This window comes from Muscardinus avellanarius, assembly GCF_963383645.1.
Source record: "Muscardinus avellanarius genome assembly, chromosome: 7".
In the NCBI taxonomy this organism is placed as follows: Eukaryota; Metazoa; Chordata; class Mammalia; order Rodentia; family Gliridae; genus Muscardinus; species Muscardinus avellanarius.
Window position 1 is genome coordinate 117,855,384 of NC_137793.1, and position 13,815 is coordinate 117,869,198.

At 56.5% G+C, this 13,815-nt stretch overlaps 1 protein-coding gene across 1 annotated transcript in view; it reads left to right on the forward strand.

The window, feature by feature from the left end:
• LMX1A (LIM homeobox transcription factor 1 alpha) overlaps nucleotides 1-13,815 on the forward strand; it is a gene marked incomplete at both ends in the record, with an annotated part of 131,186 nt that overhangs the window by 89,589 nt on the left and 27,782 nt on the right. Inside the window, one exon of the mRNA XM_080698466.1 lies at nucleotides 11,002-11,234. Coding sequence (XP_080554592.1) covers nucleotides 11,002-11,234 — 233 coding nt within the window. The remainder of the gene's footprint in view (nucleotides 1-11,001; nucleotides 11,235-13,815) is intronic.

Genomic DNA, 13,815 nt, shown 5'->3' on the forward strand with positions numbered 1-13,815 from the left:
TGCGGTTCCAGGCTCACTCTGGAACCACCTGCCTCACGGCCGCTGCTCGTGACAGCTTTCTATGAGGGGAACCTGAGGCCAGCGGAAGTGTTGGGTCTGTTCCCAGCCAAGTGACGGTGCTTTGGCCACGTGACGCCTAGCCTTCAGCCCGGCTCCCTCCTTATCAATCCAAAGGGTCCTCTGAGCCCTTGACCTTCCAGGGTGCTTCACTTGCCCTTGTAGGGCTGACGCTCACTCCACAACCTGACCCCCACCTGATCCTCCACATGAGTAGGTGGGTGCTTCCTCCATCCTGAACATCTGAACATGCCCTTCCCACCACATCGTTCTTATCACAAACATTATTCAATTGCTCTCCTTCAGAAGTGCTCTCAGAAACAGGCCCTCGGTCCCCTCCGCCCCTTGCAGCATCTCTCTGCGCCCATTAGCAGAACTCTTTGAAAGAGATGTTTACAGGCTGGGTGTGGTGGCGCACGCTTGTAATCCCTGCTCTTGGGAGGTGGAGACAGGAGGATCACGCTGGTTCGGAGCCAGCCTCTCTGGCTTAAGAGACCTTGTTTCCAATTTAAAAAAAAAATTGTAAAATAGGTCTGGGAGTGTAGCCTGGAGGTAGAAGGGCCTCTAGGAACCCCAGTACCACCAAAAAAAGAAAGAGAGAGAGAGAGAGAGAGAGAGAGAGAGAGAGAGAGAGAGAGAGAGAGAGATATGTTTATAGCCAGGCATGGTGGTGCACACCTATAATCCTGGAACTTGGGAGGCGGAGGAAAAAGATTCTAAGTTTGAGACCAGTCTCAGCAACTTAGTGAGACCCTGTTTCAAAATTTAAAAAAAAAAAAAAAGGGTTGGGGTATAGCTCAGAGGTAGTGTATACCTGGGTTCATTCCCCAGCACCACAAACAAATAAAAACCAAAGAGAGACATCTACCTACGTGTCTGCGTTGTCCAGCCTGTGAAGCTGGCTTCGAAGGGCCACACCCCCCGGCTGGCCCCACCTTGCTGAGTCCTCTGCATCACTGAGTCTGGGGCTCGGTCCTGGAAACGCTCCCTTGACCTGCCGTCCGCACCCCTGCTTCTCCTGTCTCCCTCTCCCCCTGGTCTCCATCACCTCTCACCTGGAGCACCTCACAGCCTCCCGAATGGCTTCCTCCTCCATCCCTTTCTTCCCGTAGATGTCTGTCAGAACGACAGTGCTAGCCATCCACTGAAACATCGTCCTCGGGCGTGCCCAAAGGAGTTGAAACCAGGTTCTCAGAGCGGCACAGGCTCCTAGGAGACTCTGGCCTTAGCTTCTGCCTGGACTGGGTCTTCAAGCCTGGGAGTGGGGCTGGTGAAGGAGCGGAGTCGCGTGACGGTGTCTGATCTGAACACCACGTTGTAGCTCTCGCGAGGCTGGTAGGGTGGGTGCTGGTTTCTGTCTCACCCAGCTGCTTCTTGCTTGCCCTGACAGGGACCTGAGGCGTGCTGTCCTGGGTTGGACGTGGCCCTGACTTCAGAGTCTGGGCTAGAATGACCCTGTGTTCAATTCCTAGTTTAAGAAGTTCAAGGAGTGGAAGGTGACCTCTCTTTGCTGGGAGAATACTCCAGTATAGTGGATAACTTAATTAACTCAGCTCTACCAGTCAGGGGCTCGGGTCGGTCATGGTGGTAGTATTACATTGTAGTCACACAGAACTTTCATTTTGCAAAGTACCATCTTAGGTTTGAAGCCAGCCTCAGCAACTTAGATCATGTTTCAAAACAAAAAAAGGGGCTGAGAGTATAGCTCAGAGTACCTGGGTTCAATCCCTATTACTAAAAAGCAAAACCAAACGAAAGCAGAGTACCGCCCCTACCACTTGACTGGGAGAGCCCGGGCCACGTTGGAAGGCGGTGTCATGGCGGATTTGATGTGAGTCCTGCAATCTCCTCCTGTGGCGGTATCAAGTTGAGCAGCTTGCTTAAGCCTCTGTCAGTCTGTCTTCTCAGTAGGGGAAAGGATGAGTGTGAGCAGGTGGGCGATGTGGTCCGGAGTGGGGGGTGTGGAGGAGGCCGGCCTGGCTCACTCAGGGGCAAGGCCCGGAGGAATGGGAAGAGGGAAAGAGGCCCTGCACAAAGGCCCCAGGGCTGTGTCGCTCGCAGAGAAGGGGGCTGTGCTCAGCAGACTGGAGCCAGGGGGAGAAGGTAGATGGGTAAAATTAGGAATTTTGGTTTTGTTAAGTTGGAGATGATAAAATACTACAGCATACCCCATAAATGTGTACAATTATCATATGCTAATCAAAACTCTAAAAACGTATTCTAAAAGGAGTCAGAAAGGCTAACTACCTGATAACATACCTTGCATAAATGCATTGAATATCACATTGGACCCCGTAAATATATGTAATCAAAATAATAGTAACAATAACAATAATATCAATGGTAACGCCAAAGGGAAGCTACTGAGTGGTGGTCAGATTCACATGTGAGAGCTGGGAGAGCCGGCTGGGTGGAGATAGGAGTTAAAGCACTTTGGGATGTCCAGGATGTGCAAGGTAAGGACACCAATGCGATTGCCAAAAGACCAGCATCGGCAAGGAAGACACAAAACCCTTCAAGGTTGGGAGGAACTGGCAGAGCAGGCCACACAGGGGCAATGGAGGAGTCGAGGGGTCCTGAGGCCTGCGTGCGAGTGGTATTAGGTCCTGGTGGTGGCTGGGCTAGAGGAGGATGGAGTGGGGTAGCAGGCAGCCATCAGTGATCTTCAGGGAAATCAGGCAGCCATCAGTGATCTGCAGAGGAGTTGAGCAGCCATCTGTGGTAGGAAAATTGGGCAGCCATCAGTGATCTGCAGAGGAGTCAAGCAGCCATCAGTGATCTGTAGGGGAGTCAGGCAGCCATCAGTGATCTGTAGGGAAATCAGGCAGCCATCAGTGATCTTCAGGGTAGTTGGGCAGCCATCTGTGATCTTCAGGGGGCACCAGGCAGCCATCAGTTATCTGCTGGGGAGTTGGGCAGCCATCAGTGATTTTCAGGGTAGCCGGACAGCCATCAGTGATTTTCAGGGGCATCAGGCAGCCATCAGTGATCTGCTGGGGAGTTGGGCAACCATCAGTGATCTTCAGGGTAGGTGGGAGTTTCGAGAGGGCCACAAGAACCAGACTTTGGTTATAGAAGTTAGAATAAAGCCGGGCATGGTGTTACATTCCTGTAATCCCAGTATTTGGGAGGCTGATACAGGAGGATCGCAGGTTTGAGGGCAACCTCAGCAAGTAGTGAGACTCTCATTAACTTAGCAAGACCGTGTTACAAAATAAAAAATATAAAATAGGGCTAGAGTTGTAGCTCGAAGGTAGAATGCCCCAGGGTTCAATCCTTGGGAGAGAGAGAGAGAGAGAGAGAGAGAGAGGGAGAGAGAGAAAAAGGAAGGAAGGAAGGAAGGAAGGAAGGACGGACAGACAAGGTAGAGAGCGTAGACTCGTGCCCAGTAGCCTCCTGTGCTTTGTGTTTAGGTGCAGGTAGTAATACACACACAGACCTTGCCACGTCCACCATTGCTGAGGCGCAGCTTGGGGCCATCAAGGACTTTGACTGCCCCTTCCTTTCCAGAACACCGTGCGTGCTACAGTGACTCTGTGGCGTCCCACCCTGAGGCAACGCCCACCCGGGCCCGCGCTCCTGACTTCTCTGGGTGCCTGGTGTGGTCAGGTGGGGGGCTACCTCCCTTCTTGAGGCGCATGGGGGTCCTTGTGGTCTGCGTCTAATCTCCTCATCCCCTGCCAGGTGCCGGGCTGCCCCCATCGTCTCCGCTGTTGTGACCAGCCCCTATGGACACCGAGGGACAGGGCTGTGTCCCTGCTTCCGACTCTTCAGGGCCGATGCCCAGGAGTCCACTGCTCCTGTCTGGGGCCTGGGCACAGTGCTCTCCAGAGGCCGCGCCATCTCCCGGGGCCCTGGCTTCCCCACAGCCTCGCCAGCCAACACTGCTTCTGCTCCTCTCTTGAGGTAGCCACCCTGACAGGTGTGGCGTCTTCCAGTTTTTAGTGGGAAGGGAGGGAGTTGAATCAGATGGGTAGGGAGAGAGTTGAAGGGTAAGAAATGTACAATAAACATTAAAGAGTATAAATCCTCAAGAAAGAAGGGTAGCCAGGTATGGCAGCCCATACCTGTAATCGAGTACTTGAGGGACTGAGACAGGAGGATCACAGGCTTGAGGCCAGCCTCAGCAACTCAGTGAGACCCTGTTTCAAATTAAAAAAAACACACACATAAATAGATCAGAGGCAGAATGCCCTTGGGTGGTATAATTCTATAATTCCAGAGAGAGAGAGAGAGAGAGAGAGAGAGAGAGAGAGAGAGGTGTAGAGATAGAGATATGGAGGGAGGGAGAAAGGGAGGGAGAGAGGGAGGGAGGGAGAAAGGGAAGGAAGAAGAGCAGCAGTACTTGTCCTGGGTCGGGCTAGGCTGAACGCTCCTGGAGCCCTCTAGCCACCAGAGGCTCAGTGGCCAGGACATGGCAGCTCATGGAAGGGGCTGCCCTGGCTCCAGGCCCTTGGATGTCTGTGCGTGGTGCGCTGCTGGGATTGGTGTGCTGAAGGCCTCACCTCTGCAGTGACCGTCTTGCCCCATGGAGAAGGTGAGAGGCTCATAGGCAGGGTCTGCCCCTTCCTTACCCTGATCAGAGCCGACCCTACACAGACCTGCGCCTGCCTGCCTGGGATGCTGGAGCCAGGTGTGCTGCGGGGATTCCAGCAGCCCAGAGCCTCTGGGGCTCCTGGGTGGGAAGGAGCCCTGCAGCCCCTGGGGCTCTGTCAGTGGCTGCCTTTTCTTGTATCTCCTGGAGATGGGTGGTCCTTGAGAACTGGCTCCGCGCGAGGAGGAGGGACAACTGTGAGGTTTTGACCATGGAGCATGCTGGACAGTGCCCAGGGGGTCAGGGACATGCTCATGGCAGTCCCAGCTCCTCCTCCAGCGCCGTGGGTCATCTCTGGAAGATCTTTTGGGCTGTAATGACATGGCTTCTTTCTTTACACACAGCATAGATGTAGCAGGAATGAAAAGTGACAGTGGCCGATCAAATAGTGGACGTGGAGAGTGCAGCACTGCCCACTGGGGTCCCAGGCTCTTTCCCATAAAAACCTCATCAATAATAACCTGTCCTAGCCGGCATGGTGGCGCACGCTTGTGATCTCAGCATTTGGGAGGCTAAGACCAGAGGATCATGGTTTGTGGACAGCCCCAGCTACTTAGTGAGGCCCTCTGCAACTCAGTGAGACCCTGTTTCAAAATAAAGAATAAAAAATAGGGCTGGGGGTGGGGTAGGTTGGAGGTAAAATGCCCCTGGTTCCATCCCCAGTACTGCACACACACACAAATAACCTGTCCTTCCTATTACATATGCACACACTCATACGTGCTTGCACATATGCGCGTGTGCACGCGCACACACACACACACACAACACACACACTCTCAGAGCCCAGAAAACATACATTTTTTGTAGGAATGTACATCGTTTTGGCCACATGCCATGCATCCAAGCCAAAAGTGGTAGAACAATAGGAATCCATGCCCAGAATATCAGCTAAAAATACCTCCTCCGAGGCCGCTGCTTGCTGGGTATGCTTAAGGCGAGCGTCCCAGGAGGCTAATGAGACCGAAGGGGGGAGCACTGACATACTTAAAGGAAAGCGAAGCGCGAGCTTCCTAAACAGGAAACACACATTTTTCCGTATGCCTGTTTTATGTTTCCTGCCATTTTCGCGTGTCTGGTGAGGATGCGCCGGGTCTGCGAGGCGAGCCCTGCCACCTCGGCTGGGGCCTTTGGAATCCACGCTCTCACCGCAGGCTCTGCCGCACAGCCTGCTTCAGGACCAGCCTTCCAGACTGGGGCAAAGAGTGGGGGTGGGGGGGCGAGTTTCCAAGAAGGAAGACTCCCCAGTCCGCCCCTCCGCTCCCCGTCCCTCCTGAGTTCGGCACCGAGCGCGCCCCTGGCTCCCTGTCCTTCCTCAGGTGCACGCTGGTCTCCCTTGGCTCACCACCCTGCTCTGAGCGCACCCCTGGTTCACAGTCCTTCACCGGGAGCACCCCTCCTGACTTTGTCCTTCCCCGGGTGCGCCCTCAGCCCCGTCGGCTCCCGCGGGGCACGGCCTTGTGCCTGGCTGGCTGCCTGACCTCCTTGTGCCTGGCTGGCTGCCTGACCTGCGCTGCCTGAGCCCTGGCTGAGCCCCGGGCTGTGCTGTCCTTCAGCGGTCTGCGCGGCCTTAGTCGTGGCTCCTTCCTGGCCTCAGTTTCTTCTCTTTCCAAGGCATGAGCAGAGGCTAAGTTCTCAGGCGTCGGGAGGCAGGGGAGCCGGGGGAACACGGGTGTCCCCAGGCGGATGAGGTCCGCACAGAGGTCAGCAGCCGCTGTGAGCAGCCGCTGCCACCTGAGAGCTGAAATGATCTGGGGCGAGGTTCTGTTCCAAATATTTGCCAGATAATGTCATTGTTAACCAAACAGCAACTGTTGGCTCCGGTGGCCCCACCACGGAGCTGCCGACTTCCGGAACATATGCTGACACCAGGGTGGACGTGGCGCTGCTCCACGGTGGGTGGCTACTATCAATATTTGCCGTGGCCTAGGGGAGACCACGGCCATCGCCGCCTGGCTGGAGCCAGGCTCCACTACCTCTCAAGCTTTGGCCTCACCAGAGGAAAGGCGTGTTGAAGGTTGGTGGCACTTGTGATCGTAACAAAGAACGTAGCCTTGAGATGCAGAGGAAGGTCTGTCTTGGACTCAATTGGCTGTCTTCACTTTATCTTACACAAATATTTACATGGCAGATGTGTTAAGTTGATTACGGGGGTGGGGGGGTTCATTGCTACTGCGTAAGAAGGCTTGTCTGTTGAATCTCCCAGAGATCTCATGGGATAGTGATGAGCTCACATCATGGATAAGGAAGCTGCGGCTCCAGAGAGTTTATAACTTGTTCAGGTTTTTAAAGAAGAACCAGGATTTGAATCCAGGCTTTATGAGATGGATAGCTCCCCCACCCCGCCAACAACGTCATGCTGATTGGGCGTGAGAGCAGGAAAGGCGCTTAGTCTAGAGCCCGAGGCAAAGCCACCCCTTGCAGGGCCATCTGCGACAGTCCACAGGCGTGCGCTGTTCACAGGCGTGCGCTGTGTTACCCTGCCCTGCTTGACGAGGCTCCGGGACAGGGACATCCCATCCACAGCCCCCACTCCCATTGTCCGGTGGTGATGCTCCCCAGGACCCCACAGGAGACGGAGCCTCTGATTGGCTCCGCCAGCCACTATTGTTTTCCATTTTCTTCCCACTGCAGAGTCCTGAGACTGTCCCCTGTGGAAGATCCTGGGCCTCTATTGTCCCTGCAGACTTTCCCACCGCCCTGGGCCGCGTGCTGGCTGCTCCCGTGGGGTGCTGGCTCAGCCTCAAGGACGGGGCCCTGGAGCCAGCTCGGAGCTTGCTGGTGTCGCTGCCTCTGAGGCCACAGCCATGCGCCTGGTTCCCAGTACTTCTGAATGCTCGGCACCCGCCATCTCGCCTTCAGCTCAGCCACATGGTCTCCCAGGCTCCCAGCAGCAGATTTTCCAGCAGACAGTTCTGGCTTTGAGCCAATCCCTGTGTCTGCCTGGATGACCTCAGTTACCAAGTCAACATGGCACACCACACATGTTGCTGTGCTGCCCCCTGCTGGAGAGGGTGGAAACTGAGCTCAAAGCCAGGCCTTCCATTAAAGAGCCACCCTAGAGCTGCTCCTGTGCCCTAGATCAAAGGCTTCTGGTGCCCGGTCACGGGTGGCTTCTCTGGAGCATGTGCCAAGGCAGTGAGGTCTGCGGAGGCCTACAGTCCAGCGGTAACACTGGCCTGGTTTCCTATTGCGTGGGACAAAACGGCATGCTGCCGTAGGCTCAAGCTGGACCCAGGGCCTTTTGTGCCCGTGCGCCCCTAGACCGACTTGTTTGTGGCGGTGCAAGGCCTCGGGGATCTCCCTCTCAGGTCTGCGCGTCTTTGGGTCAAGGTTCTTTCTACGCACACCCTGGTTTCGGCGCTCCTGGGTCGCGGAGCCCTCTCCCTGGGCTGCTCTGGTGTGCACGAGGCTGCCAGGGCCTGCGCCATCCCTGGGCATGGGGGTGGTGTCAGCAGCCTCAGGGTGCATGTGGGTGCTGGTGTGTCTAGTGGGAGATGGGGGAATGGGGAGATTGGGGAAAATCACAGAAATTCATGGGTGTAATGTCAGGTGTCGACACTGAGAGGAAAATGCAGCCTCCGTTTGCCTTTCGGTGTTGACTTTTCTGTGCAGAACAAGAAGCATGGCAGCGAGCCATGCGGAGCTGTCGGCGAGGTCTATTCGGGTTCTCCAGAGACACACAACCGACAGGGTAGACAGGGAGGTCTGGGAGGGTCATGTAGGGAGCTGGTTCACCTGACCGCAGAGGCTGACAAGTCCAGGTGAGGCTTGTGACTGTGGGACCGAGGAAGCCCACAGGGTAACTCTCAGCCCAGACCCGAGGGCTCTGGCTGGGTGCAGGGCCAGGCTGGGGAAGTGAGTGGGTGGCGCCCACACCCATCATTCCCACTTAACAGGTGTGAGAAGGAGATGCAGAGAGATGAGGGCCCGTAAGGGCTTCGGGGAGGAGCGATTGGCAGCCAGAAACGTCGGCTGCTGTCACAGGACACGGGGACACATCGGTGAGCTGGCGCCTCTGGAACCGCCGGGCTCTGGACCAGAGTGAGGTCTCATTAGCATTCAAAGGGAAGCAGCCATGGGGGACACCTCCAGAGCGTTTGCAGGAGACAGGCTGTGTTTTAATTACGACCTGGACTTCTGAACAAATCCTTTCCCTGCTTGCCTGTGCCTCAGAGACACCAGCAGGAGGTGTGCTGTCCACTGGCAGCTGGGCCCACAGCACCCAGGACAGCTGCGAGCACATCTGGCTCACAGGTGGCCGTGCAAAGAGCGCCTCCCCAAAGGCTCCAGGGTTGGAGAAGGCAGAGGCCAGGTGGTTAGGTGCGTCAGCCTGCTTTGGGCCCAGAGCAGGAGAGCGGCTAGACGGGAGGAGAAGGGAGCAGAGCAGGGCCCATCCAGGCTGTCTGAGAGCCCAGTGGGCACCTGGGGATCGGAACCCAGACAATCTGCCACCTCCTCCGGCCGCGCCTGAGTCAACATGGTTGGTGTCCTTTGTCGAGGTCACTCCAACCCTCTCTGCTCCAACTTGGGGAACATTTTTGGAGTGAGGGCTAAAATTGAAAGAGGAAGAAAAAGAGATTAGCAGGGAGGAGGTAGGACATGCAGATCTCATCACTCGGGGCCACAGACCCCAGTGGAGCCTTACCTGGAGTCTGTTTAAGGCCATGAAGGGGTGGAGAGGCAGGGTCTGGGGCAGAGGGCCTGAGACCAGCTCCAGGAAGAGCCTGATTAATTTGCTGAGGGTGGCGAACAGTGACTGTGGACCTGGCACCTGGGATAAAAGTTTTCTGCCCACTGCATGGCGCCCTGCAAGGGCAGAGGGAGAGCAGGCAAGTGTTGAAGGGACCAGCTCACCCGAGCTTCAGACAGACAGAAAAACCACGCCGGGCCACCAGAGGGAGGGAGAGGCGGGGTGGGCTGCTGGCTCCCGGAGCTCTGGCGTGGGGTCCAGCGCACCTCCTTAGCAGTGAGCGAGCCCTACCAGCCCGTGCCGGGCTCCAGCCTCACCCTGTTCCTGAGGCTGAGACCCAGAGTGAGGCCGGTCAAGGCAGGACGTTCTCCGGTGCTCCTGATGGCCCAGGACAGAGAGGCCAGGCATGGTGGCCTGGCTCCTGTCGGAGGTAGGCAGCATGGGTCCAGTCCTGCCGACTGGCTCATCCTGGGAGGCTGTGCCCTAGGGGCTCACAGCAGTGACCTCACTCCCTCTGCAGGCTCCGGCCTCCATCCCGAGTCCGGAAGGCTCCCTCTGTCCTGCCTGTCTGCCAAGGCCCCGGGGAGCCGCTCCTGGGCTTCTCTTCTCTCCACCACTGACCCTTTTCTTCTCTGAGAAGCTTCCAACATAAATCCACCACGCTCGTACTGACGTGGCCACGAGCTAGCCGGTGCGATGGCTGGGATGACGAGTATCGCCGTCCCTTCCATGTGCCAGCGCGTTGGCCATCCTGTTTCAGAGTTGGAGGGCATTGATCCATGTTGCTCGTGCATCCTGTCTAAGTCAAACCCTAGGGCAGTGATTACGCACCTGTCCATCTATGTTCCTTGCTGTCCCACCCACTAGCCCGCGCCTGGGGTGGGCAGGTGCCTGGTCCTGTCCCCCGAGGTGCAGCCCGCACACATACCCGTGTTGCGTGAGTGCCAGGGCGGAGGCGCCTCCTCCTCGTTGGACACGGAGGGGCTTTGCAGCGCTGGGTGGTGGCGCTTCTCGTTCTCTCCTTCCAGCGGTGCTCTGCAGGTGCAGAGCCGGGCGGTGTCCTTCTCTCCTTTTTAGACACCTGTGTGTGCAGGTGCATGGAGCACGCTTTTGCACAGATGTGAACAGAGGAGTGTGTGGGAAGGAGGCGGGCCGTCTGTGAAGGGATGGCGTGAGGAGGGTGGCCAGCCCCGGCCATCCTGGCGGGGCCAGTCTTAGAAATCCTCATCCTGTGGCTCCCTGAGCCCTGCAGTGGACTTGGCACTGAGAGCCGTGTCAGCCTGGGACGCGCCTGCCGCCGTGTTGCTTTGGGGGTGCAATTCCTGTGCTCAATTTGGCCACCTTGTCTCTGATGCTCTCTGACCTCCCACCTCTACCAGCTCTGGGTTTGTGGGGACACAGAGGCCCTCTACCCCTCCCTGGGTCCTGTTTCCACTTAAGAAAGAAAGAAAATTCTCTATTCTGGACATAGAGCCAGAGCTCTAGAGAGCAGATCCCATAGGTGTTTAAGGTCAGACACCGTCAAGATCTGCTTTAATGTTAGGACTTTCCGAGGCCACTCTGGAGAGGCGGATTTCCCATTCCTTCCTGTCCGAGCATCCCTGCAGGTCCTGAGAATCCTTGACTCACACCCCGTCCCCCTCTCTCCCGCTGCCAGGCTGTTTGCCGTCAAATGCGGCGGTTGCTTCGAGGCCATCGCCCCCAGCGAGTTTGTCATGCGGGCCCAGAAGAGCGTGTACCACCTGAGCTGCTTCTGCTGCTGTGTCTGCGAGCGGCAGCTGCAGAAGGGCGACGAGTTTGTGCTGAAGGAGGGGCAGCTGCTCTGCAAAGGGGACTACGAGAAGGAGCGGGAGCTGCTCAGCCTGGTGAGCCCCGCGGCCTCCGACTCAGGTGAGTGTGTGCCCATGGGCGGGCTGCGCTGGCACCAGGGTGGAGCGGAGCGGGCCGCCGTGCACACTGCTGCCTCCAGGGGCCTGGGCGGCCTGGCTCCATGGCACGCGTGTGTGTCCGGGGAGTTCTTCACAAGCGCAGTCACCTCTTACCAGTCAGCGCTTGCCCTGATGCTGCTGCATAACAGATCTCCCCGGATTCCTTGGCACGAGCCCACATCTGCACGTCCACAGGGCAGGGCTGACGGTAGTAGCTGCTCAGGCCCAAGGTTGGCTGGAGTCCTCTGATCTCCGCTGAGTCCAGGGTCTGGTCATGGCTGTGCGATCTATTCTGGGGTCTAGATTGGAGGAGCAGCAGCCACAGGGCATGGTTTCCTGGAAATGGCAGAAGCGCAGGGTGGGGGCAGCCACCCCGTCATGCCTGCGGAAACCCTAGGCCAAAGCAGACTACATAGCAAGCCCAAAGTCCTGAGGTGCGCACTCCACACAGCACGGGCTATGGGCGTATCAGCTGCCAGCTAAGTAGTGTCGCCGGAGGGAACCCTGAGTAGAGCCAGTGCCTCAGTCTGCACAGGCACTGACCTGCTCCAAGCCCCTGCCTTCCTTCTGTCCGGGGTGAAAGCCGGCGTCTGTCTGAGGCCTGGACTAGAGTGTATTTGCCCTTCGTCCTCCCCGCCCCAGCCCGCCCTGTACTGCCTTCAGGGAGGGGAAAGAGTGGGAGCTGTTCGGAGAAGACTGCAGGACTCCCAGGGTCTAAGTTAAGCAAGGAACACCTTTGCTGGGTGTTTGCCCTGCGGGGCTGTGTTTGTCCCTCTCCTCAGGAATCTGTGAGATCCCGGGAGGCGATATTCACGTGAGTGAATTGCTAGTTCTCGCCTTCGTAATTCCAGTCCAGTTCCAAGGCCGGCGTGCTGTCCAGGCATGCGGAGCTGAGCCTCTCACCCTGTGGGTCTCCAGACCTCTGCCCCTCCGCCTGCGCGACAGCCTGCCCGGACACCCCCGATCAAAAGGGTCTAGCCCTCTTGGCCTTGCTAGCATGCATTTTTAATTGACTACACTGTAACTTTACATCACACTGGGGTACAGAGTGTTAGAACAATACATGCTCACACTCCTGTTTTCTCCCCCAGGGCCCCCCCCCAAGCCTTTGAGATCACAATTGATGATTTTTATATTTTCAGAGCATTGTTTCTATTGTTGTGGTCTTTATGACTTTATCCACCCCTTCCCAAATCACCCTCGCTCACTCCCCTGGAGTCTCTGCTCACCTAGCCGATGTGCCCTTATTGACAAATACCTCCCCAGCAGTAGAAATCACACATACAGCGGGTATGGCGGCACATGCGTGCAATCCCAGCATTTGGGAGGCTGGGACAGGAGGACTGCGGTTCGTGGCCAGCCTCAGCTACTTAATGAGGCCCTCTGCTACTCAGTGAGACCCTGTTTCAAAATAATAAAATATAGGGCAGGGGGTGTAGCTCGGAGGTAGAGTGCTCCTGGGTTTCATCCCCAGCACCAAAACAAACAAACAAACAAACAAACAAACAAACAGCTACTCATCCTCGGGGAAGGCTGTGCTCAGTGTAACATTCTCCAGTTCTCTCCATTTTCCTGCAAGCGGTGTGATGTGGTTCTTCTTTATGGCTGAGGAGAATTCCACCGTGTGTATATACTTAAGTTTTGTGATCCACTCATCTGTGATGGACAGCTAGGCTGGTTCCATAAATTGGCTGTTGTAAATCATGCTGCTATGAACATGGATATAACATGTGATTATAATATCTACACATTCAATTCCTATCAAAATACCATCGTCACTTTTCATGGACCTAGAGAAATCAGTTATAAAATTAATATGGAAAACATCCCAAATAGCCAAAGCGGTTCTCAACAATAAGAACCACGCCGGAGGCATCGCAACGCTTGGCTTCAAACTACACTACAAAGCGATAGTCATAAAACAACATGGTATTGCCACACAAACAGACACGCAGACCAAAGGAGCAGAATAGAAGACTCAGAAACGAAGCTCCATAGCTACAGCCATTCCATCTTTGATAAAGGTGCCTTGAGAACAGACGGGCTCTTCACCAAGTGCTCTGGGTGGACTGGCTCTCTACATGTAGAAAACCGGCACTAACCCCGACCCTCTCTCCCTGCACAGAGGCCAGCATATTCTTTACGCCCCTCCAAAGCCCGCCTCGTGGAAGCAGGGGAGTTCACCCCGGGCTGCTCCTGCTGAGCTTGTGTTCTGGTGGCCTGTCCGCCATTCTGGCCGGAGCATGTCCAGGACCAGCCTGGATGCAGGTGCCAGATGGACGCCTTGTTGAAGAAGGGGCAAACCCATGACACTAGCCTGAGCCCCAGCCCCGGGGCCTGGCAGGCGGCCCGCCCGGGCGCTGGCGGGAGTGTGTGACTGCGGGGTGGCCACCGAGCTCCAAGCCTCCATCTTCTCAACCGTCAAGTGCTGCTGGCTGCAGCTACCTGCCGGGCTTGCTGCTGGGAGAGGCCCGAGAGCCGGTGGGCCACAGGCCGGCGCTCCATTACGCTGGCCGCCGCCAGCTCCTCCTGCCCCTGCTGGC